The following is a 26,336-nucleotide window of genomic DNA, read 5'->3' on the forward strand; positions in this document are numbered from 1 at the left end:
CTGCCATTGTCACATGAAAGCAGCCATAGACAATATATAAACTGATGGGTGTGGCCGTGTTTCAATAAAACTTTATTTACAATAACAGGTGGTTGGCCAGATTTGGCCCGTGGGCCACAGTTTGTTAACCCTTGATCTAAAAGAATGGAATAAGGAGTGGTCTAGGGAAACATGGTAGGAATTTCAGGCAACAATATTATGCATTTAAAATGAGGCCTGTTCTAAACCAGGAGCAAAACCAGCCACTTCCCTGTCACACATGGCGCCATCGACCTGTCTGTCCCAAATCTACAGTCCGGCCGCCCTTCTGCCCCAGTAGGTATGCACTGCCTGCCACCTGCTCAACACCAAGTCCACACACCTTCACCCCAGATCAACAGGGACTCAAGCTGAGACTCTCCCCCTCAAATTCCAGCCCCTGTACTCAAATTTGTGCACAGAAGTGGACATAATTATAACGGCAGAATGAAACAATCCAAATTGTGTGGAATTTGTAATGGATAAAAGGAGTGTGCTGGGTTGGGAACATCTTCAACAAGCATATCAAAGAACAATACATATTGCATGATTCTGGTTACTAAAAGAAACAAACCCAAACCTGGCCTTTTACATATAAGTTTGAAACTGGATGGTAGGAGGGGCTGGTCAGGACACCCGCCTCTAGGGAGGGTTGGGGGGGGAAGGGTGAGGGAGGCTTTTCCTTGTACACACCCTCCCTGTATATCTTTTTAAGTTTGTAAGACAAAAGGTAAATTATGCAAACAAGCAAAAATTAATTAAAAAATAAAATAAGACGAGGCCTGGTCATACACTGGTATGAATGTCGCCAGCCACATTCAGTTGTATGGGTCCTGACATAGGGTTGGATATAACCACGATTTGGTTTTGCACTGCAAGTATGAAAAACAGAGAAAGGAACAAGAGAGTTTGAGTATGTATGCCAGAAAAATTATTATGAAATGAGCAATGAAAGCTAAGTTGAGTCGGGGGGGGAAATGAAGACACGAGGGGTAGGGCTCTGAAGGACAGTGAGGAGGAGGCAGGCTTTTAATGGTTGAGGACTTTCTATTAGCCTTTGATGCTCAGATTCTCTTCCTGAGCAAAGAGGACAATTCATTAGCTATGTCATTGAGCTCAATGATGATTCAAACTTTGTTGGCTCACAGTGCATACAGTAGTCATCATTCTGTGGGGTAGATGTAATAGTATTCCCCATTTTATTACTATGAGGGGAAAGAGAATCCAAATCCAATTTGGAAGTCGTGTTTAAATGACAGTTTTGCTTACAATTATATTTAGTTTCTTAGTTATTAGGACAACCTGCTCTTTATTATAAAAAAATTTTCTTGCCTATTCTCTCTCCACAAATAATGCTTATACCTATTGATATAATTTCATTAATGGTCTTCCTTTTTTTCTTTTGATGTCTCACCCTCCCATTTTCTTTGCCTCTTAGCCTTTACATGTGGTTATGTTTTACTTTTTCTGGATGGTCACTTGAAAGTGTCCATACTCTTCATGTTTTTCCCTATAGAACTTTCTCTCTTTTGTTGGATTTACAAGCTTTAAGATGACGGCTCTCTTTATTTTAGCAGAAACGTACCCAGGTGAGGAAAGAATGTCAGCAAGATCTAAGGACAGGATCTATTCCCTGTTCACACACTTTGTGCTTTACTCCCCTCCCTAAACCTTCCATGCCTCTCTACTAAGAGTTGTAGACTCTTTGGTATTCAGGGACCTCCGTGACCTTGTCTCTCGCTACTTTTCCAACTGTACATCCCACTGCTCCTCAAACTTTACACTTCAACCCCACAAAAATACCTAACAGTTCCCCAGCCACCATGCATTTGTGCACACAGATGGCATTGACTTATTGACTTAATTCAATAAGCTGAAGTCTCGTGCTTATTGAATTACTATTTCACCTGAACCAAATTGCTTTACTTTCTCCATCCAAAATGTAGAAGTATTGGTTATGAGTTATAGAAATCCAATTCAGTATAACTTAAACTTTTGGGTTATTAACAAATATTTATTAGGTGCCTACTCTGTGCAAGACATTGTTCTAGGCACTAAAGATTTGGTGATGAGCATGAAAGTCATGCACTATGCAGCTAGTATATTAGTATATTGCCTACTTGTTAGTATAGAAATCGTTTATAAACAAACAAAAACCCTATATAATGATAGGCATTATCGAGTGCTGTCAGGAACATTAAAGCAGGGTAAACAAGGGGTGAATGACAGGGGAGGCCTTTTGTAATGGGATTGTCAGAGAAGGTCTCTCTAGCAGACACCTGAATGAAGTGATGGAGTGAGCCATGAGAATACACAAAGGAAGAACACATGAGGCAGAGAGAACAGAAAGTGCAAATCTCTCAAACAGGAATATGTTTGTGGTGTTGGGGAGATCGCAGGGAAGCCACTGGTGAGGGGAAAGTGGTAGAAAAGAAGGTTGGGAAGGTGGCCAGCAGCCAGACCATATGGTCCTTGTAGGCCATTCTGAAAACTTGAACGTTTATTCTAAGGGTGATAAGAAGTAAGGAAAAGACTGAGCAGAAGGATCATTGTGAGTGTTCTGTGAAGACTAAGCCAAAAAGGAACAATAGTGAAAGCAGGAAGGCAGGGAGTTATTGGGAAGGTCCAGGGGAGAAAGAGAACTTATGGGACCACGTCAGCAGGAGGGCAGGGCTGCACTGCCCTCACACGTGACTCGAAACAAAATTTTGAAATCCTATCAGGATTCTTTCTCTGTAAGTCTCTTTTCTCCTCATTACACAAGCTCCTTTGTTCAGACCTTCTTCTCCACTGCCATAAGCAGCTCCAGGATCTGTAGGCAGAAAGAAAAGATTTCTTCTTGTCAGCTCCAGTACGAAAACCCCTCTGAAGGGACTGGCTGGGTCATGGGACCGTCTCTAGAGCAACCATTCACTGTGTCCAGTGCTGTGGTTGTGAGCCCAGCTTGGTGGCCCAGGGAGTGGGGTCCTCTAAGGATAGCTGGAAGGGCCAGCAAGATGAAAGAAGTTTGCATTTTCTAGTTTGTTTTAAAGACAAGGCAGGGCACCCTGTGAGGATGCAGAAGGATGTGATGGCTGGCGAGAGACGGAAGGTAGCACACGGCTACCTAAGCCAAGGCCCGGAGACTCCTTCCTTCTTTAGATTTCCTTGGCACAATGCTCCTACACCACTGCATTATCCCTTCCAAGTGGTCTCAAATATGTCTATTTAGTGTTTCAACTAGACTGTAAATTTTCTGAGGAAATTAAAAAGAGGGGCGCCTGGGTGGCTCAGTTGGTTAAGCGGCTGCCTTCGGCTCAGGTCATGATCCTGGAGTCCCGGGATCGAGTCCCACATCGGGCTCCCTGCTCGGCAGGGAGTCTGCTTCTCCCTCTGACCCTCTTCCCTCTCATGCTCTCTGTCTCTCATTCTCTCTCTCGCAAATAAATACAATCTTAAAAAAAAAAAAAAAAGAGCCACAGTGTTCATTTCTTTGACAAATCCTCTGGCACCTCTGACAGGACGGAGTTGGCCACTAGTGGATTCTCAGGAGAGATTTACACATTGATTCCAACCGGAGGAAATCTGGAACCCATGCCTCTCCAGCTAAAAGGGTTCTTCAGGAGTCCAGAGGCAATCTTGTCATAAGCACATACATCCATAATCAGTTTCTTGAAAGAGCTTCCCATATATCGGGCCAACTAAAAACACCTTGATTTTTTCCAACCACTGGTTTTTCAAAACCTCTCTGTTGGATGTTGCATCTCTCTGTGGGGCTATACCTCAGGACATTCTTAAAGCAGCCTCAGTTACACTGGGATGTTAAATCAAAACCTCATTCTCTCAATACACTAGCAGATTCTCTGTCTCCTATTGTATCAGAGATTTCCAAGACCACCCTTAGGTTCAGTGATTCACTAGAAGAACTAACAGGATCAACATATAGTTGTACTCACAGCTGATTTATTACAGTGAAAACATATAAAGCAAAATCAGCAAAGGGAAAAGGTGCATGAGGCAAAGTCTGGAGGAAACCAGGTGCAAGCTTCCAAGAGTCCTCTCCAGTGGAGTCCCACAGGACACAATTATTTCCTCCAGCCTCGAATTACACCAACACCTGTGAAATGTTGTCGACCAGTGAAGCTCATTAGGGACTCAGTGCCCAAAGGTTTTATTCAAGGCTGGTCAGGCAGACATCCAAAATTCCATATTCCCAGAAAATAGGTGTTCAGCATACCACATTGTTTTTCAATTTGGGCACAACTAGCCACTCTTAGTTAAGGTAGTGGGAACAATCCTGAAATCAAAATTCCCAGGCCTTTCTATGAATAACAGTCTCAGGCCTGCTGTGAGCCCTTTCCTGCACTGATGTTTCTGTGAGCGTGAGAAAGGCTGACCCGCCCTGGAGGAAAAGTCAGCCATCCTGGGTCATCTGGCTCCACCAAGGATAGATCTGGAGGGGAAGGCACAGAGAGAAAAGCTCTTATTTACCTAGTGTTTTTAGAACTTGGCTTTCAAGAGACAAATGCTATAAATCTGACTTTGTTTTTGATGAGCTGTCTTTACAGGTTCTATTCTAAACCTCTTTTTAAAGACTTTGCATCATACCATGGGCTATCCACCACATAGCTTCTATTAGGGTCACCTTGACCTGGCAATTCATATTCTTGGGTGGAGGATCCTCTTGTGGCTGTTATAGCCAAGCAAGCTTCCTAAGCATCAGCTCAGCATGAAGGAAGGTACCAGGTACCGTTGCCCCACCAAACCCAGAAATGTGGGCCACTTCTGCCCCAGCTCTCTCCTTCCACATTCCTATCACAGCCGGTTCCAACCAGCTTCTTGCCTTCACACTTCCCCTTGTGCGTGCCAAGCCCCAAGAGACAGAAACATCTGGCCCGAGAATCCTCCACCAGTTTTTGTCTTTGGGGTGTAGGTGGGAGGAGTGTTCTGTTCTCCCACAGATGGAAAATGCCCAAGGCTCCAACTAATTCCCACAACACTCTCTTGAGGAAAAGTCCCCACTCACTAATAGTCTTCCACGTCATTGTATATACAGGCTAAATAGGGGTGTGCATGTGTGTGTGCATACACATACTACCAGACAGAACAAGTTTAGGGGCCACTTTTAGCTAGTCCTGCACAGATGGCCTGGCATATATCTTTAGATTAGCTTCAGCTTTAGGGTCTCAGCCTAAATTCTAAGACAGGAAAAGTGCCAAATATTCATGCACATTCATAAATATATTTACAAGTAAATATCACTTAGCATTCAATGGCTGTCTAGTTTTGGCAGTAAAAAAAAAATGGTGCCAAAAAACAAGAAAAGGCAACTTCAGTATTCATCATATTTCCCTACATGTTTCTCTCTTTAGATCTACACAGCTACAATTCACTTTTTCCCAGCAACACGGATTTCAAAACTTTCTCAAGACGGCTCTAGGTGCCTTTCCATGGCAAATACCACCCAACATGGGCTCATCTCCAAAGATAGTGGGCTGCACTTTAATTTCTTTTGTGTGTTGTAAGATATTGACTTAGGGTAATCGTCACTGCTAGGCTCAACTGCCCTGGTATTTCCCAGATTTGACACACATGAGTTTGTGTGAGTGGGCCCAGGCACACACCATGAAATGGTCATGGGAGGAATGTACAGCAAATCCTTCTGAATCTTTGCAGTAAAATATCCTTTGAAGTCAAATAAGTACAATAGCCTAATAACACACGGAAGCAACAAGAGCAAATGCGGGGAGGGGTGGCCTGAAAGGAACAGAAGTATTGCTCACAGTTCTGATAATCCTACCAACTGCTTCTAGAAATATCAGGTGACTCCACATGTTGGGAGAGATTTAATTAGAGCAGAGGCCATTACTGCTGGATTGTCTAAGGAGAGAGTGCTTCAGAGGGAGCCTGAGTTGGGCAATAGGACAGCTGCCTAAAAAGACGGTATAGATAATGGTCCATCCCTTTTATTCATTCCCACATTCCCCAAACACATTTCCTCTGGCCCCTCAACAACACAATTAATATTGTAGTGTTATGATCATAATATTAAGAACATTTTGGAGATTAATTTTAACAATCAATTTTTATAAAGCAATCTAACAAAAATAATATCACTAGTGCTTAGTCCAAGTTCTGGCACATAGTAGAAGCTCAATAAATATTTGTAGAATCCATGTTCCTTTTGCTGCTGTGACAACCTGGAAAATGCTTTTTAGCCTTATGATTTAGCTTAAGCTTCTCTTTCTCCCTGAAGTTTTAGTCCTTTCCTCCCTGGTGCTTCCATTGCTCTTCTCCTCGAGCACTATGTATCCTATTTCATTGTTTATATGTTCTCTTTCACTGTGAGATCTGGAATACAGAAATAGTGTTCCAGAGGGGTGCCTGGGTGGCTCAGTCAGTTAAGCGTCTGCCTTCGGCTCAGGTCATGATCCCAGGGTCCTGGGATCGAGCCCCACATCGGGCTCCCTGCTCAGTGGGAAGCCTGCTTCTCCCTCTCCCACTCCCCCTGCTTGTGTTCCCTCTCTCGCTGTCTCTCTCTCTGTCAAATGAATAAATAAAATCTTAAAAAAAAAATGGCATCCCAGAGTTTAGCACAATAACTACTAGTTCCTCAACACATGTTTTGGAATGAAATGAACAAATGAGTTAATAGACAAGTAATCCTTAAATGTACCTTTTGATATCTCGTGGGTTTTAATGTGAACCACTAGTGTTCATTGTCCAATATTGAGTTTATGGGACCTCTATAAAAAAACTCTGTGTAAATCCTCATTATATAGACCACACCCATTTCCTTCTTCCTGCTCTCAATAATTTGGGACAACTAGGGGGCCATCATCTAAGAGACTTTAAACTATTTAACGAACATATATGTTCCCTTGTTGCTGGACCATCCACAGTATAAATAGCCCTGGCTCCCTTGACCTTTATCAAGGGTCTTATTTTCACAGCTTTAAATAATATGTGCTGCTCTACTACTTTAATTCATTTAAAGAGTTTACTATTTTTTTTTTTAGTGAGGCTTTTTAGGTGTAGAATGAAAGGTGCAATTTCTCACTGCCCCAGAAAGATAAGGAAGCTAACAAGGAAAGAAGGGGCTTGTAGGAAAGGGCAAACATCAAAGCACCAGCACGTTTCATCAACCTGTCCCTGAAAACACAATACTTTATAAAACAGAAAAAAACAAACAACAAAAAATAGAACTAATCATTGCAAGAGACTGTAGTTTTTATTCTCAAAGATGTTTTACTTTCCAAAAGTGAAAATGAAACTATATTTACCTTCAAACTAACATGCCAGGAAGTATCCAAAATTAAGTAGTTAATATTACAATAACATAGTCATAATTTAGGAACATATTAGTAAAAATATTCTAATTAAAATAAAAATAAGACTTTGAAAGTCAGTTTTGTTTAAATAGATAACAGAAGTCCTATTTGAAGTCCCCTTGGCTTTGCTCATTGTTAGTGCTTCCCCAAGTAAAGTGCTCAGAGCTAAAACTGTAAATCAACAAGGATTTATTGAAAGCCTTTGACCTTGGCACATTGAGGTCCATAATAGTTCCTGAAGAAATATGTCACAGTTTCTAAGGAACTTTCAAACCTCCTTCATTTAAAACATATGTATCGCTTACAGGGTGATATCTCTCCTAGATGTCATAGAATCTGAACTTCTTCCCTTTCTTCCTTCAATCTCTCCCTCCTTCACATCTAATGGGACCCATTCTATTTTGCACACCTTCCAAAGAAGTAAATTCCACAGTCTCTCTTAGCTATCATCCACTCATTCATGCTACTGATGTTTATTGATTCACTAATATTTCTTTTTTTTTTTTGGATTTTATTTATTTATTTGAGAGAGAGTGTGTGTGAGCAGGGGGAGGGGCAGAGAGAGAGGGAGAAGCAGACTCTCCGCTGAGCAGAGAGCCCAACATGGGGCTCGATCCCAGGACCTAGAGATCATGACCTGAACCGAAGGCAGATGCCTAACCAACTGAGCCACCCAGGTGCCCCAATTCACTAATATTTCTAAATAACGTATTAGGAATAAAAGCTCAAGCTAATGCCAGAGTCTGTCCCAGCGTTATGTATTGGGCACCGTGCTAGGCATAAAGCTATAAAGATGACACAGTCCAGCCTAAAGGAGCTCACAGATCCTTCAGTGGTAACAAACATAAGACAAGCAATTTTAATAAACTGTCATGATTTGGCAAGTGTACAATAAAGCATGAATTTAGTACCATAGTTGCACAAAAGACGAAGTATCAAAGCAATACTCATTGTCAGGAAAACTCTCCCTTAGATACAATTTTGAACCATAAGAGAGAAACAAGCTCTCTCGGTTCATGCACAGTGTCCAAAACCTAATACACATGCACTTTTTTCAGATTTATGTATCATGAATTCACTTCAATAATTTTGTCTTCAGTGGGACTATGGGAACCTGGCTTAATGTACGCAGGACAAGTTGGGGATGAGGGAGAAAGTGTTGGTAACCTTTGGGTTAATTCAGAACTTCAGCCAACTCATCACTGGATTCAGACCATGTAAATTTCTCACAGGGCTTAATTTTCCAGACTAATTGTCCTTAGTGATCAAGTCATCCCCAAATATACAAACTACTATTGGTAGTTTGCAGAGATAGTACCATCCAAATATGACAGGAAAAAAAGGTAATAGAGCCTTTTCTGTGGATTATTTATTCAACAGTATCTATCAAGCCCCTGCTTCATGTAAAATGTTTTATTAATACATCTGTTTCTACCTCCAGGGAATCATTGGCCAAGTTGCTAAGTCTTTGAAGAAAGACTAGAGGGTAGTATTAAACCACATAGTAAATTTTTAATTATTTATGTTTCTCAATTACACTTACTATAAAGTTGAAGAAATTGTTTTTAAAAATTCCTCTATGGGGGCGCCTGGGTGGCTCAGTTGGTTGAGCGACTGCCTTCGGCTCGGGTCATGATCCTGGAGTCCTGGATCGAGTCCCGCATCGGGCTCCCTGCTCGGCAGGGAGTCTGCTTCTCCCTCTCCCACTCCCCGTTTGTGTTCCCTCTCTCGCTGTGTCTTTCTCTGTCAAATAAATAAATAAAATCTTTAAAAAATAAAAAAAAAATTCCTCTATGATCCTATGGCAAAGAATACTCACCAATATTATTAAAGTGGAGCATCTTTCTTTCAGGTTATGTTTGTTTTCAACAACATGTAAATGCTATTTGAATTTGCTTCAATGAGTAAATATTTCACAAATATACATTCTAGCAACATCATGCTTCCAAAATATCATTTTTATTTTGCCAGTCTAGATAACTCCATAGAAAAGAACACTTCAAAAACAGAAATCACATAATTATAGGAAACATAAATTCTGATATCATGAAACTGAAAACCCAATAGAAAAAATATATGAAAGATTTTGGGGCACCTGGCTGGCTCAGTCACTAGAGCATGAGACCCTTGATCTCGGGGTTGTAAGTTCAAGCCCCACCTTGGATGTAGAGATTACTTAAAAATAAAATCTTTAAAAAAAAAAAAGATAGATAGACTTGAAATTCATGAAAAGACGTTCAACCTCTAGCATAATTCAATATATGCCCATTTACATTTTAACTTGCTCCCAATTGTTCACCTACCATATTGGCAAAGACAGAAATGTAAAAAGGGGTGCAGTGTAACAATATCCAACAAAATCTAAAATGCAGCCATCCTTTGGCCCAGAAATTTCCCTTGGAGGAATCAGTCCTACAGATGAACCCCCATGTGTGCACATTGGGTGCCTCCAAGGACACAACAGAGCACCGTTGGTAGCAACAGCCTTCCACAGATGTCCCTTCTGTCCATCCCTAGCTTTGCTTCCTGATCAGACATCCATCATCTCCCTCCAGACCATAAGAGGGGTGCTCTATCTAGTATCCCTCTTTCTCCTCCCTCTCTCCCCCCATCTACAGGAGCCAGAGTATTTTTTTTTTAAGATTTTTTATTTATTTATTTGAGAGAGAGCACATAAGAGGGGGGACGGTCAGAGGGAGAAGCAGACTCCCTGCCGAGCAGGGAGCCCGATGTGGGACTCGATCCAGGGACTCCAGGATCATGACCTGAGCCGAAGGCAGTCGCCCAACCAACTGAGCCACCCAGGCACCCCCAGAGTAATGTTTTTAAAACAGAGATCAGATTACATCATTCAGCAGCTTAAAACCCCTCCAGTGCCTTCCCATCATGCCAAGCATGAAATCCACTCCACTCACCTTGGCCTGTGAAGACCCATCTGCCCAGCCTCAGCCTGCCTCCTGGCTTCATCCCACGACTCTTTGGCCTTACTTACCTTCAGAGTTCCAGACACAGAGACCTCTCTGGGCTTCTCAGGCACACCCGGTTCATTTGTGCTTCAGGGTCTCTTTGCGTGGACTCCTTGCCCTCGTTTTATAACAGTGCCCCCCTCTAGCCCTTCAAGCTCTCTCTTAAATGCCATTCCCTGGCCACCCCAGCTACAGCAATAACCAGGCACTCACTCTGTAACACATCATCCCATTTTCTTTCTCCTTACATCATCTATTTTCATTTGGCTGTGTTCCTGTTCATTACGTATTTGTTTACATACTTCTCTCCCCTGTAATGTAAGCTCTGTGAGAGCTTAGTTCCCTGCCGCATTGTCAGCAACCAGAAAAGTGTCTGCACGTAATGGGTGTTGAATAAATGCTTGTTGAATGAATTAAGAATGGAATACATGATAGGATCCCCATCAAAGAGAACGCCGTGCAGCCGTTTAAAAAAAAAAAAAAATGCAGTGGTGGACAATCCAAGTGTTGTCTTCTGACCAAGCCTGCACCCTCACACCTGACCTGCCCGTGGTCGGACCACCTAGACCTCATCTCAGCTCTTCTCTGTTCTGGTCTTCTTGCCATTCTCGATTCATTCCACGCCTGTGCCTCAAGGCCTTTGTGCTTGTCATTCCCGCACCTTTTCCCCTGCATGGTTCCCTGGCTCACCTCGGTCAGCCTGAGAGGACTCAAAAGTCTGCTCACAAATGCCTTCCCTAACCACTAGCGACATTCCCCCCACCCCCGTCACTCTCTCTCTTCTGACCCTCCTGTACTTTTCTTCATTGCACCTATCATTTGAAACAAAAGTGCCTACTTACTTGTGCACCCGTGTACTATGGGCTTCCCCTGACTGGAACGTTCCTTGATGCTCTTTTCCGCCATGACCTCCCCAGCAGGTAGAACACTGCCTGGCATAGAGTAGCAGCTGAACAAATATTTGACTGGCGGAGAAAGAGTAAATGAATGCATGCTTGAGCGCAAAAAAAACAACAAGGTACTAAACAGTATGCCCATAGTTATGTTTAGCCATTTGTATTAAAGGAAATGACTCCTATATATAAACTCTCTGAAAGGGAAATCCAAGAACATACTAACAGTGACAGCCTCTACGATAGGAACTAAAAAGCTGAGGCGCAGGGATAGAAGGAAAACTTACTGGTCCTGCATATCCTTACTTTTAATACGATTTCATTTTTACCATGGGCATTAATTTTTTAAAAAAAATTAAGAATTATCTCATATTTGACAGTTTTGCAAGCTTATGTGTTTGAAGCCAATAGAAAATCAAGGCCCTCATAAGCATTACGGCAAAATGGTAACATTCAACAACCATTTATTTAGCAATCCTATAAACTTACCATAGCCCTATTCAATCTCTTCTTTGGATGTTCATGAAAATGTGTGGTTAGGAAAGATACCTATACTTTCTGCTGGAAGAGATATATATTCCTTAGGCATATATGGGAGGAAACAGGGTAATGTGGATCTCTAACAGGATAAGACCTTACATAAATACAACAAGCCCCCTGCACGTTTCATATATCAGGAAAGGCGCCTCCACACCCAAGATGCTTTGAATCTGCTTACAAGGTCGAAATATGACCTCAGTGGTTTTTTAAAAAAATAAAAACTCTCCACCAATAGACTCTACCCATCCTTAACTGGCTGATTATTCAGTGCTTTTCTGAACACTGGCTTCGTCAAACAACCATAGCTTACTTTAAGAAAACTAACTATTTGAATACCTGGAGTTATTAAAAAAAAAAAATAGAGGAGTGTCCACTTGCTCTAATTAAAGATTCCTTTCAATATGAAAATAATACACTTTTAAAATATGATTCAATACAAAAAATTACACAGAAATTTCAGGAGCACCATCATTGAACACACAGGTACTCAGTAATTACTTGCTGGTTGGATGAGCATACCTATTGAAAATCAGTAGAGTGAAATGGACAAGACTGTGGGATGGGATCCAGTTTTCCCTGTGTTCGGGTTCTTTCTCGGCCGTTCATTAGCTGAGTATGACCTTCAACAAGTGACTTAACCTCTCAAGGCCTCAGTGTGCCTTATCGAGATAAAACAAATGAGTAATGCTTCCCTTGAAGTTCGTTGTATTAAATGAAAGATATAGGTAAATAAAACATTGGTACATTTTATCACGTATTGCATTTTATCATGTATTATAATATCAGATATGATTTCATTTACTAATTTCTGCTTGCCTGAATGGAAGCAAATGAATGGCAAGAATAAAACACAAGTGTTGTTATATTTTCGGAGATACAATATAGAAAACTATACACGGATATAATTACGTATTTACTTTCTCTATCTATAGCACCCGAACAGTGGTAAATGTTTGGTAATGGTGGTTAGTAGTATGAAAAGGAACATGAGACACTCTGAAGGTTTGACTCTCCTTTGTCATATCCACGAAGTCCAATTTTGTATGTAACACTTTAGGACACTTTACTGTGCTGGTACAGGGAGGGGGTAAAAGACTTTGTGTAACTGAGATTTTTTTGTGTGGCCTTAAACTTAGGAGAAAACAATTAACAGGTATATAAGTAAATTGGGCCGCTTATAACAATTGCTAACATCTCTTGAGTGTGTGATGATGAGTCATTCTGCAGAGTAAATACTGTGACTTAATATCATGTCCAAGTTTATTTTATAGTGTTACTTGCTTCCCACTTTCTTAATTAAAAATACTAAATGTAAATGTCTTATTTAACGTCCTAGACTAGAATAGAATATCAGGTGTTTGGGGCGGGAAAGGGAAACATGGTACAAATTGCTTCTGATTCAGAGACTAAGTGAATGTGTTCCCTTAGGTGACCAAAGGTTTCTTCTTTTTCAGTTTTCTGGCTTCCCTGCCCCCCACCCCAGCCTTTCCTTCTGGCACTTCTAGTTTGTTTAGTAAAGTTTAGAATTCTTACAAAGGGCCTTATAAACACGTGTTATGAGATTTTAAATCTGATTTGAAAGTGCCTCTTTCCTACTCCCTCTGAGTAAAGTGACCTTTTTAAATGGAGGGAAGTGGGTTTAGATGACAGTCATGATAAATGCGGTCATGTTCACTCAATAAAATAAGGCCCAGTGCATTTGAGGATAAATCAGTGAAATGTACAGCCCCACCTGTCTGTCTCCATCATTCATTTCCACTGTCACTTTCACAGTGGCTGATGGATCACAGTTGCTGTAAAATTAGACAGCCTTTAATCTCATTTCATCCTGATTAGCTTCTCTTTACCCTTTCCCTCTAACTCACTGACTGACACGCTTAAAACTCGCACTGGGCTATATATGAACACGAGTACAAACTTCTCCTCCAATACCTGCCTGTGAGGGCAAGGCTGGCGTCCACCTCTCAAGAATGCTGGAAAGGGTCAGGCATGTATCCCTTGTTATTTAAAAGGTAATCGATACGTGCAGTACCCAGTGCCAATTTAGACAGATGTGAGCTCTCGCTCACTGCCCTATTTATTTTGCTTTGCTTCAGGTTTAATCAGAAGTCAAATTAGGTCTTTTGCAAAACTCGAACATTGATTTAATATAGATTTTTTCTAATAAATTTGGAACGTTTCACATTCAGAATAATTTCAAAGAGTTATTTGTGTGTATTTATAGCCTCTCGATTCATGGTAATAATTTAGAAAAGACAGTAATTCAGGAATGAGAATACTAGAATACTCAGCCAAGAAATATAGCACAGAAGGTTTAAAAACAAGAGTAAAAAATAGGAATGCCTTCAAGTAGCCTTTATATTAGGACTTCAAAGAGCTTCTCTCTTATTTTGAAGGTTTGGATAGTTTAGGGCAATAGTTTCATTTGTTTGCATAAAGCATAACAATAGGGGTAATCAAATGAAAAAGAGGCTTAAGAATAAATCATGTATTATTTCCTTCACTTAATTTCTGCTTGCCTGAATGGGAGCAAATAAATGGCAAGAACAAAACGCAAGTGTTGTTGTATTTTCAGAGACTGCGCTTTATGATCAAACTGGACCCCTAGTTAAAAAGATGCTAATACAGGTTTTCATTACCTATAACGTTTGGGCACTGAGCTGACAAAAAATTTAAATATCCGAAGAGTGGAAGTCATAACGTAAGTTGGTTACAGCCTCTATTCCTGTGCCCACATCCCATGTGAATAGATGCATGCAGATGATAATCAACACTGTGAGCTTACACTGCCCAGATGACATGATGATGAACTGGGGTAGCACCAGACTGCTCACAATATACACAATATACATCACGTATGAGTAGCATAGTTTTCCGTTTGCTATTTTGGAACTAGCATCATAATCTAAACAATGATATATTTTTTTTAATGTTCAAAACCTATTCCATCTTAGTTGGTCGGCGAACTCAACATATATTCTGCCCCACTGGATTCTGAGAAGCTATATGGTATCTCTGCAGAGCCGTATGGTTAAAAGCATTTTCCAAAGAGATAACTGAGGGTTAAGGGGCAAAAGGACATCCCCAGGATGATTCCCTAAGTCAGTGACCTAATTAACGGACCACACACAAATCCACGGACCGCACAAATCCACATCCAATTTCCACATTATCACAGAAATCAGGGATTTCTGTACCAAGGCCTTCTGACATTATAGATATAAGTTCAAAAACAATGAATATTCATAGTAAAAAATAAATAACTAATAAAATAACCCAAACTCCTAAAATCCTTTAGTAAGAAGCTTAAATGATCTGATTTGCTCTTTCAGAAGCTATGTTAGAGACTTCAAAGCTATTCATTGTATTTACATATCTTAGCCAGCATAAGTGCATTCTGAGAAAAATAAAAGATAGGAAAAACAAAATGAAATGAGAGATATATATCATCCAAAATGAGTTGGCCATAAGATAGGCTCTCTCTCTTCCGGCATTGGCAAAAGAGCACAAAGAGCTGGCCCTGACTCATATTGATTTCCCACTGCACTGGTTTCTTAAGTGCTCTGTTGATCCGTGTCAAGCAATAAGTTCCCTGCCTGAACATGCACATCACCTCCCCATTTGTCCTCACCTAGATTTAAGGTGCCCATATGATGAGCTGAACAAGGACATCATTTTTCCTACTGGTGTCACTGGGTCCAAACCACCGCATGTGATACGATAACTAATTCTGTGTGAGTTTACATTTGCCATATGATATGATAATAGCAGAGACCAGCACTGCACGGCACATGGGGTGACGGGGCTGTCCTAGTCTCACACTGTGCGTGTCCCCGAAAGAAAATGTAACTGAGAACAGACAAACACAGAGAAACCTGGCTTTGGGGGGTTTCTAAAGAACACGCCCTCCTCGCAGCCACCACACTGGGGCCGGGAGGGGGCGGGGTGGGAAGGGCGAGACCGAGGGAATGGATGTTTGTGATGTTCCTGACGGTTTTTATCTTTGTTCCAGAAGAGCTCCTAAGCAGGTAGGTAGGAAACGTGTGAGTGTGCTTCTATTGACATTGTGCAGGAGATTAAGCGTAGACATTTGGAGAAGGCATTAAATCAGCAGGACCTTAATTTAAAAACTTAAAACTGTATGGAAATTCAGCTTGCTCATTGCCGTGGAATAGAAAGCTCCCAAGCACCCCGAGTCTGTTTATGGAAAGATTGCCAGCAAACCAGGTTTGGGCAGAGCATCTTCATGGCTCCAAGTGCCTGCAGGGTTATTTCTTCCAGGCAGTAACCCCCAGCCCTGACCATTTGGGAGGATCCATCATTGCTTTAGAATGCGATCCCCACCATCAGGCCGGTGAGGAGAACTTAAGAATCGAAAGCAGCGTGACAGGTTGTCCTTGACTAGTTTGCGGAATAATATTATGTAAAATTAGTCAAAAGGGGTTGGGTTTGAGATTGCTGGGAACACACGGCTGAGCCACTGTGGATGGGTGGGTGCCCCGCTCTGCTGCTTATGCTCTCTTCTTCCTTCCGACTTACTCTCACATGTTATGCCCTTTGGTGGAAGCAAACAACCAGGGAGCCAAGGTATCAAGTCCTAAGATGAAGAATTTCACGCATCTTTTTCTTCCCCCCTCGATTCCAGTTATGCCGTACAACAGTGCCCACCACTGCGTTGTGGAGGTAGAAAACTTCTTGTTTGTGCTGGGTGGAGAGGACCAGTGGAACCCCAATGGTAACTATTGAACTCAACAAGTATGTGTGTTGTGGAAGGCGCCGCCAGTAGCAGCCCGTTTCGTAATCACTGTGGAAAATGTATGTCTGTGCACAGGGACAAATGAAACAGTCGGTAAATTGGGCTGACAATTGGAGGGAGGGTCAACCATTGAGCCGGCAGAGGACGCACGCAGCAGAGCATTCGCTCATTGACTGTCTGGGGATTTGGCTTCGCAGTGATGCCCCAGCCCCTCTCCTTATCCATCCCCTGAGGAATGCCACGAGCATAAGCACAGACTCCCTAGAGGCAGGTAGCAAGCTGCAGCTATTAAGAATCCTCACCACCTTCCCCACCACTTCTCTCCCATTTTATCAGTACAATAAGGCAGTTTCCATAAATAAGCTTCATCTGCCATCACAACTCATATCCCCAGTTGAAGTTCCTTTGCAGCTTTTGTTGAGACCCACTCGGGTGGCTGCACCTTTTGCAAGGGCTCCTTTCGAAGACTATCCACCACCTTCCCTGTTGATGTGATCACTTCAGAAATTTACCGCAAAGGGAAATTGAACATTTTAACGCACTTCCCAAGCCAACACGGGGAGAACACTGTGCCTTGCAGAATACGCAAAACTATCAAGATATTTTTGGAGTGCTTGCACATGAAGGAGGAGTTGCGGTTGTAGCCTTCTGGGTAACAGAGATCATTACGACCAAGAAACCATAAAACAGCTTGCAGGTACACATTTTTACTCTAAAACCCCAGAACATCCAAGCAAAATTACATATACTGCATATATTTTATTGTGAATGCTCTCTTTCAGCATCTGCACCAAGGCAAATTATAGAAAATTGTTACATCTGTTCACTCTAGAAAAATCTTCCAGGAAAACAACCCAGGCCAACCTCCAAGAACACTTCTTTGAGGAGAGCAGGACGTTCTTTCTCAAAACCTGCAGCTTTGTTGGTTCCAATCCTTGAGCGTTCCAGAGCGGACAGTTCCTGAGCTTTGTGAGAAACAGGTTTAGAACAGGAACAAAAGGGATAGTTAATATGTCTCCTCTAACTTACCTTTGCAGTGACAGACTTGATGTGTCCCCAAAAAATGCTGGCAGATGTACAATCCACTGTAAGCTCCCCATTTACTGCTTAACCTGTTCTCCCTCCAAAGTGATCTGAACTGAATAGAGCCTTTGTAAGTGAACAGGGCACAGCCATCAGGTTTATCTAAGCAAAAATTCTGCCGAGCAGTCTTTTCGAAGGCCAGATTAGAACTCACACGTGACAAGAGAAGGCTGCAAAGTCCTGTTTCTGGGGACCATACTCTTAGCCCGCCTCCCGTCCCAGGTGGAGCAGGCCTCTGTTAAAATGCCAGTCTTGGGGCGACACCACTTGGTGTTCACAAAACACCATGAACTTCCCATGCCTCTGAGACAGACCTTTTCAGCGACACAGAAAACCTGCTCCCAGGGTTATGCCCCCTCAAAATAACCTACATCTGCTTACTGTTCCCCGTCGTCTTATCAAGCACAGCTGAGAGATTGGGTGGGGGAGGGTGGCTAGGGAAGAGCATAATGGGCGTATTCCTTTGTCTGGTCTAGAGAGTCAAGGTTTTATCTCCGAACTAATTCAGACTCCCAAAAAACTGTGCCATTGGACCGCACCGATTTGCCTTCCCCCACCCCTCACAGGAACAGGAATTCAGTTGAAAGCCCTCAATGAATATGCCGCAACAAAAGACTATAGAAAACAGTGTTGCATTTACTGCAGAGACACCTGTCGCTGTCACTACTCAGCATGCCCCATGTGAAGAGCTATGTGACAAATTCTTGCCAGACCGTAGCACTGAGGCATTGTGTGCTTTGGACAACTGCCACTGATACATTTGTGTGATTTAACGTGTCTCTCTTCTTTTGCTTGAGCCACCAGGAGGCTCAGAATTGAATTGTAGTAAAACTTTAATTTTACGTTTACTCTCAATTTGGCCCTGGCAGCTAACTCTTTTTCTGTTGGATCCCCTTTTAGAGCTGTGGGATTCCTACCCGCAAAGCTGAGTCATTCTGTCCCTGACGTGTTTGGCACGTGAAACCATTTGAATAGATGTGGGCAAATGCTGATAAGCCACTGATTCGGTTCTCCTAAGCAGAGGAGAATTGGTCCCATCAGGAGGCAGGCCGGCCAGTCTTCTGTACGCCTGGGTCAATCACTCAGTCATTGGCTGAGGCCTTCCCCCAGGTCAGGGGGAGGGTGGGCAGGGATATGACCTGTACAGCTGAGAGCAGTTCCCCAGAGAGGGAGCGGCTATGACAGTGAGCAACCTGGGGAGCACAGCACCAGTCTGGTAAAGGTATCTGGGCTAGGTACCAAACACACCTCTACCACAATCCTTTAGACATTTTCCATGTAGCTTCATATTCCAACCATCTGGTCAACCATACCTCACACACACACACACACACACACACACACACACACACACACCTTTTTTTTAACCATGAACAGTAGTATTTATTGAGTACTAATTATTTCCCAGGAATTCGCTAAGCACTCACCTGCATAATTTTACTTAATCCTCACAACCATCCTGGGAGGCCTGTTGCATGATTGTTCTAGTTTTACTATGAGGAGTCCAAGCCCGAAGAGGTGAAAGAACTTGCCAGGACACGCAGCTTGCACAAAGATGGGCTGATTCCAACCTAGGTCTGTCTGCCTTGGTGTTGAACCATTGTATAACGTTTCCCCCTCACACAGACATATGTATTTTGTTAGATACTAAATAACAATCATGTTTTTGCCTTTGATCTTGTGAAATTAAGTCAGTATTGTATCACAGTGGAAAGTGGCTCTTATTCCCAAGGAACTCTTCATCACTTCTCATTTAGAAAACCATGCAGGGACTCACTCAATCATCTCAAAAATATGGGATTTTCATATTATAATACAATTATGCAATTAAAAAGTAAGCAGTTAATACCAAAACTTATAAAGAATAGCAATCCTATCATAATGTATAACTTTAATTTCATTGCTACCAGGGAGGAAAAATTAAAAATCCATGAATTCAAATGCTTTGGATATGTCAGTTCCAAAGACGAAATCTTAAGTTAAACTTCAGTTCTTCTGAAAATGATGCCTGAGATGCATGTCTTTGAATGAAATACAAAATTGTAAATTTTAATACATGCTCATAAAACATGTATGTACTCATAAAATACAAATATAATTTCATTTATCTATTATCTTGATTACAAGACCAAAATTTGAAATCATAAAACATATTACTTACTGGAAATTTAAACAGGACACATACATTGCTTTTCTTGTCAGCTATAGATATTAAATCCTATTAACTCCCTTCATGTCATTAGTGATTGGAATGCATTATAATATTCTAATACATATGCATATATTCTATCAGTGCCCCAGCTTACAGAAAACCGATTTACATTTGTCCTTCCTGATGATTGACTCCCAAAAACACTGCCTGGAGGAGACTTCCTTCCCTTCCCCATTCTTCCCTTTCACCACTGGCTGAAAACTGCCACCCCATGCTCCATTTACCTATCACTTAAGGGATAGTCAACAATGGTGTCAGGTGATAGGACATCGTCACACAAAGAGAAGAAATTGGGGAAGAGTTAGGAAAAAATGGAAAAGATGAGAAGAAACTAAAGGAGTGGGGTAATCCAAAATCCCATTGCATATGGCCACCACTCTCAAGCTGCTGGTAAAGTCCCAAAAGAAGCCACAAGGAAGGAACAAATAACTCCTTTTTAGCTCATCTTCCTCTTGCCACCACACTCATTTCTTCTGAGGTTCATTATCCCCTCCACACATCCTTTGCTAACTCCAGAATGCCCTCCTTCTTTTTCTCTCCCCAGTCCTCGGTCCTCACCGCTCTTTCACACCATTGACCCTGCCCCTGGAAAGTCTTTCTTCATCTTCTGTCAGTATCACACCGGTCCCTGCTTAGCCTTTTCTATGAGTGAAGGCCGCTACCAATACAACCAAAGCAAACATAGCTCATTTCTACCAGGAGGCACTCTGCCCCATTCCTGAAAGGAGGCAGATGTCTTCCTCCAAATGAAAATTCTAAACCAAACTTCATAGAGAAACATTCTTATATATGGCAAGTATGCTCTACATTCCTATTAACAACATTCATCTTCAGGTGCTTTGGGGAATTAACCTTGGAACCCATCAAGAATATTTTTTTTTCTAGAGTGAAATGATTGCAAATTCTACAAAACCTCCCTTATAAACCAACTCTAGATGTAATCCTTCCTTGAGTTGGAGCCTCCCTTTGTGGAATCCAAGTCTTTTGAGTCATTCTCACTCTTGGAACTCTTAACTCTTACTGTATACCCCCAAATAAAATTTAACTTACCACCCAATCACACCATCCAGACCCTTCCACAAGGTCCTTGGAACTCAATGATATCACATCCACAAAACCCCCAGAATCCTTAAACTCTCTTCTGAATGGTCACCTCCATTCTCTTCTAGTCAAAACTTGGCAATCTTATGAGAGTACTGTTTTCCCAGCCAGCCTCTCTAATGGGCACTGGGTTCTGCTCCCCAACCTGACCCAGAACTTCACATTATTGGAGGCAGGTAGATTCCTATTACCTCTTTGTTGTCCCTCCCACAACCTTAAAACCCACCACTTTAAAGGATGTCGTCAGGTTTTACCACCTGTTGCCCCTTTATGTGGCAGCTCTCTACTCATCCCGGACATGCCACCTTCTTCACTCTCCCCTAATACTTTTTCACTGATATCCTTACTGCCCTCCTCACTGGCCTTATGTTGCCCATCCCTGTAATCACATTAGTGCATTTACCTGCAGCCCTTGCGTCCATCTTTCCTTCCATTGTGCCTGCCTGGTAAAGCTCTGGCCCTGGTTAAGCCCAACACTCTTCCTCCTCCTCCCTGTACCTGAGTGACTAAATGTGGATGGAGAATACTGGCTACTAGCCAACCCCACTAAATTTCCCTGGGCAGTGTACTCTCCCACCCTCCAAGTTAGCTATCTCATGCTTTCTCTCTCTTCAAATGCCTCTTTCTCCAAAACCTCCCTCCTCGCTCTCAGCTGATGGCCTTGCTTCGTAGTTTGTTGAGAATAGAAGCAATCAGAAGATAAAATCTTCATCTTGCCACAACCGAGTCTAGTGCCACTTATCTCCATTGCTACCCATGTATTTTCTCTTCCCTCCTATTATTTTCTCTTCCTTCCTATTTCTGCTCCAATCTAAGGCCTATTTCTCATTCTCACTTGCCTGTGCAAGGACTTTCCGGTACTTCTGGACTTAAAAACACAACCAAACTACCAAGCAAAACCTTCTCTTAATGCTGCATCCTCCAGCTATCATCTTTTCCTTTTTGTGACAAAAGTCCTAAGAAGCATTGCCTTCCTCTTGCATCTGTTCTCTTAGATCTTAGTCTGTCTTGAGGAGTCCCTATGTGTCTACTGAATCAACACTTATCAAGGCCACCACCAGCCTCCATGTTGCCAAATCCTACAGTCAGTTTTCAGTTGTTCACTTGTCTTTTTGAAGAACTCTTTGACATGGTTTCCAAAATATCGTACTTTTCCTCCTCTCTCTGACAATTCCTTTCCTTTGCTGGTTTTTCTTTTTGTATTCTAGGGCTCAATCCCAGCACCCATTATCTTTCATGTCCATACCTTCTGCCTAAAGGGTTTCATTTTGTTCTATGATTTTAAATAATATCTCTAGACCAATGACTCTAAAGTTTGCTTCTGCAGCCTCAGTTAGCCAGTGGCCTACCACATACTTCCACTTTGAGATCCTGTAGTCCTCTCAAGGTTAAGTCCAAAACAGAACTAGTGGTTTCTCTTACCAATCCCCACACTGCTCTTGCCTGGTCTTCCCTACTTCAGCAAATTTCATGACCTTCCATCTAGTTACTCAGGCTAAAAATCTGGCAGCCATCCTTAATTACTTACTTTTTCTCATACCAACATTGAATCTATCTGAAAATGTTATCGGCTATGCCCGGACAATAGATCCCAAACTTGGCCGTATCTGAATGTCTCCACCTTCATTCAAACCACCATCAGCTCTTGCCTTGACTGTTACAATGGCTTCCTGACAGCTCCCCTGCTCCCAGAGTGGCCCCTCTATAGTCTGTTCTTCACACAACAGCCAGAGTGACCTCTGTAAGAGAGAAATTAGGCCATGTTCCTCATTTGCTCAAAACCTTCCAGTGGCCTCCTACTGTTCTTGTAACAGAAGGCACCATCGTATACCAGTACACAAGGCTCACCGGATTTGGACCTCGTTATGCCTCTGACTTCTGTTCAAGTCACCCCAGCATTTTGCTGGTTTTAAACTCATGGCCAACCCCAGGGACTTTCTACTCACCTGGCCCACTATGTGAGAGGTTCATTCGGCAGATATTTGCATGGCTGGCAGAGGACACATCTGTAGGCAGGGAACAATTCTATTTAAACTAGCCTCCCCGCTCTCAGTCCCTGCTTTATTTTTCTTTATAGCATTCCTCTCTACTTGAAAATATGTATTTCTTTATTCATTCACAAGAACAGGGACTTTTCCTTTCTTGCTTACCAATATGTTCTCAGAACCTAGAACACGTAAGACATATAATAAATACTCGATATATTTATGCAATTAATAATTGTGTTGGATATACATGCCTGTGTGAGCATGTACATACACACACACACACACATACACACACACACACCCTTATCTATCTATTCCTGTGGCAGAGTTTGGTACCTGTATTTCAATGTTTAGTTACACATATATGAACAAAAACAGACTTTCAGAGTTAAAACTTCAAGTGCTTTTAGATGACTGTCATCTCAGGCACTACACAGAAAATGAAGGCACTCTTTTGTTTCCATTTCTTGCTTTGGTGTCAGTCGGTATGAAAAATAAAATTCATTTTTTTAAAAAAAATTTTTATTATTTATTTGACAGAGAGACAGCGAGAGAGGGAACACAAGCAGGGGGAGCGGCAGGCAAAGGGAGAGGCAGGCTTCCCGCTGAGCAGAGAGCCCGATACGGGGCTTGATCCCAGGACCCCGGGACCATGACCTGAGCCGAAGGCAGACGCTTAACGACTGAGCCACTCAGGCGCCCCAAATAAAATTCATTTTAATGCCTCGGAGGCACCGCTGTGCTTCCGAGGCTCAACAGAGGGGATAAGGGCTCACCAGCTCTGAGGACTCCTGTTTCCCATTTGAGCACATGTGCCTTTAACTGTGCTTCCCCCGAATCCACACACAGAACTCACGGGACATGCACAGGCTAAACCTGATTTCCTAAGGCAAACTCTTACTCTAGTGATTGCTGTGATTTCCATGGGGAGAGAGCTGACTCAACCACGGCTAGGTTTTTGGATCATTAAAAAAAGGGCTCTCACCAGAGATATCACGCAAGGTGGTCTCTGGAACTGATTATTTACAGACAATAACTTCATGTTTTTAAAACACAAAAATTACCAAAACCCAGAAATTTGTCCCCTAACTTTGTGGTAAAACTGGTTTGATAAACCATACTTGCTTTTCTTCTCGTGGTTGATTTGTTTTATTCTGACTCCTTCCAAAAAAAAAAAGGAAAGAGAGAGAGAGAGAGAGAAAGAAAGAAAAGAAAGAAGAAAGAAAGGAAGGAAGGAAGAAAGAAAGAAAGAAGAAAGAAAAGAAAGAAAGAAAAGGAAAATGGAGGATAAGAGAAGGAAAAAGGAAAAATAGTTGAGGCGGCACATTTATTTTTCCACGGACTTCCTGCTTCTCAGACTGTGTTAGATAGTCCCTCCAACTTAATTCATCTCTGTGTTACACCTGAGAACAGAGACATCTTATAAACACTATTAAATGTTCAAAACAACAAAGGAATCTAAGTTTTAAATGTCTCAAATATATTTTTACAGGAAAACACAGTACAAATTTTGTCAGCCGATATGATCCTCGATTTAATAGCTGGATACAACTTCCACCCATGCAAGAAAGGTAAGTGTTTATTTCGTACGTCTGAAACATTCGTGGCTGCTTTGCAGGAAGCGTGGATGCTGAATGGTTTTCTGTGATAAATTATGCTAAACGGAGCCAATGAAAGAATGCAAAATTTGGCCTGACTAATTTAGAATAACTACTTTGTTAACTCAATGGAGAAAAATAATCAAAAAGTCAATTATTGGTTCTAACAGAGGAAGAAAAAAATTGTATGATTTGTCTTCCATTACTACATTGCTTTGGCTTTTTGGCAAGTGGAGCTAAAATCTCACCGCCCCTCCCACTTTTCTCAGTGGTGATGTACTTAAATCCTATATATAAATATAAAACACCATTCTTACAGTGGTATCCATTTTGATGCAGAAATTGCAAGTATTAAATTTTCCAGTCTCACTAACTCAAATCCTTGACACTTGCCCTCTCAACTATCCTCCCATCATACATTCAAGAAGAGGTCCTTTGTTAGCTTTAAAAAAAAAAGTCTTGCAAGCTGTCATCTCGGTTTTTTATGTACTTGGTGTTTATCTCTCCCCTGTCTCCCAGCTGCCAAGGGGTAGGTGGTTACTACATTCATACAGATTTTGCCTCTCCTGCTGTTACCTACAGGAGGCCACATCTTAACATGCACATGCAAATTCCCATGCTAAATTTTGAGCACTCAGGGCGCCTGGGTGGCTCAGTCATGCCACCTGCCTTTGGCTCAGGTCATGATCCCAGGGTCCTGGGATCGAGCCCCGCATTGGGCTCCCTAAGCAGGGCGCCTGCTTCTCCCTCTCCCTCTGCCATTCCCCTCTGCTTGTGCTCTCTGGCTCTGTCTGTCAAATAAATAAATAAAATCTTTTAAAAAAATAAATTTTGAGCCCTCGATTCTTTTCAAATAATACTTCAGCATCCTCTCAAGCGAAGTATCCAATATAATAACAATAAGCTGCAACTTATTTCTTCTTCTCAACTGAATTATTGAAGAAATAATTTTCTTTCCTGTTTCCCTCATGACTCTTCACCTTAACATCTCTTTTATAAACATTCAGTTAGATCACACTAAGATCAACTTAGATCCTTATCATAAATTCCAAGTGAACAGGAAGTTCTCAGGTAATATCATTGATTCAAAAATGTGCATTACTGTAGCAATGCTAGGAGAAAACTCTGTATCTAACGCTCTGTGCCCTATAAATATATTAAAACCGCCTTTCGGGAGACTAAAAACTATACATTGGAAATGATGGGGCACAATATAAGGACCACAGACACTTTTAGGAATGTGTAGTTCAAAGGTACCTCGAGGAATAATTCTAAGTCAGCTAATATCCTGACACACTTCTCCGCCCCCCGTCTTGCACATACCTGTATGCACGGTAGCCTCCTGATGTCTTTCTCCATTGAGCCTTGTTTCTCTCCCTTTGGGGTTACTTCTTGGTTGCTCTTATAGTGGCTGCATCACTTTACCCTTTAATCAAAACCATTCCAAGAAGTTTTACTTTAAAAAAAATATTTTTTTTAAACAAATATCAGCAATATGTTTGAAATGGCAGCATCTCATCACCACGGTCCCCTTTGCTGGGGGCTGCACACCATGATAATTAACCTTCACGCCTTCAGTTTGGGAGGCATAACTCACGTCGCGGTCAATTATCTCACTGTAGAGCCCCTAAGGATGAGAAGTATTGCTGCAAAACCTAATTAGTAATTTTTCTAAATGTGTATTGTTTACTTGATATTCTATAATGACTTCCTCTGAGGCACTATGGCCTATCATGGCGGGGTCCTACTTAGACAATTTTTAGCAGCTCATTGACCTGATAAAAAGACCTGCCATGGTCTGCCGGCGCCCGGCAGCCACCGTTGACAGGATGGACTGTTTAACGTTTCTTTCTAAGTCATTATGGTATATC

The 26,336-nt window shown here is 41.9% G+C and overlaps 1 protein-coding gene across 1 annotated transcript in view; it reads left to right on the forward strand.

The window, feature by feature from the left end:
- Positions 1–26,336, forward strand: part of KLHL14 (kelch like family member 14) — a 94,298-nt gene that overhangs the window by 57,369 nt on the left and 10,593 nt on the right. The window contains exons 3-4 of the mRNA XM_045886390.1: positions 16,373–16,462; positions 24,360–24,438. Of these exons, the coding sequence (XP_045742346.1) occupies positions 16,373–16,462; positions 24,360–24,438 (169 nt within the window). The remainder of the gene's footprint in view (positions 1–16,372; positions 16,463–24,359; positions 24,439–26,336) is intronic.

The sequence above is a fragment of the Mirounga angustirostris genome, unplaced genomic scaffold, assembly GCF_029215605.1.
Source record: "Mirounga angustirostris isolate CCGP_5_RB_7025 unplaced genomic scaffold, mMirAng1.0.hap1 SCAF_14, whole genome shotgun sequence".
In the NCBI taxonomy this organism is placed as follows: domain Eukaryota; kingdom Metazoa; phylum Chordata; class Mammalia; order Carnivora; family Phocidae; genus Mirounga; species Mirounga angustirostris.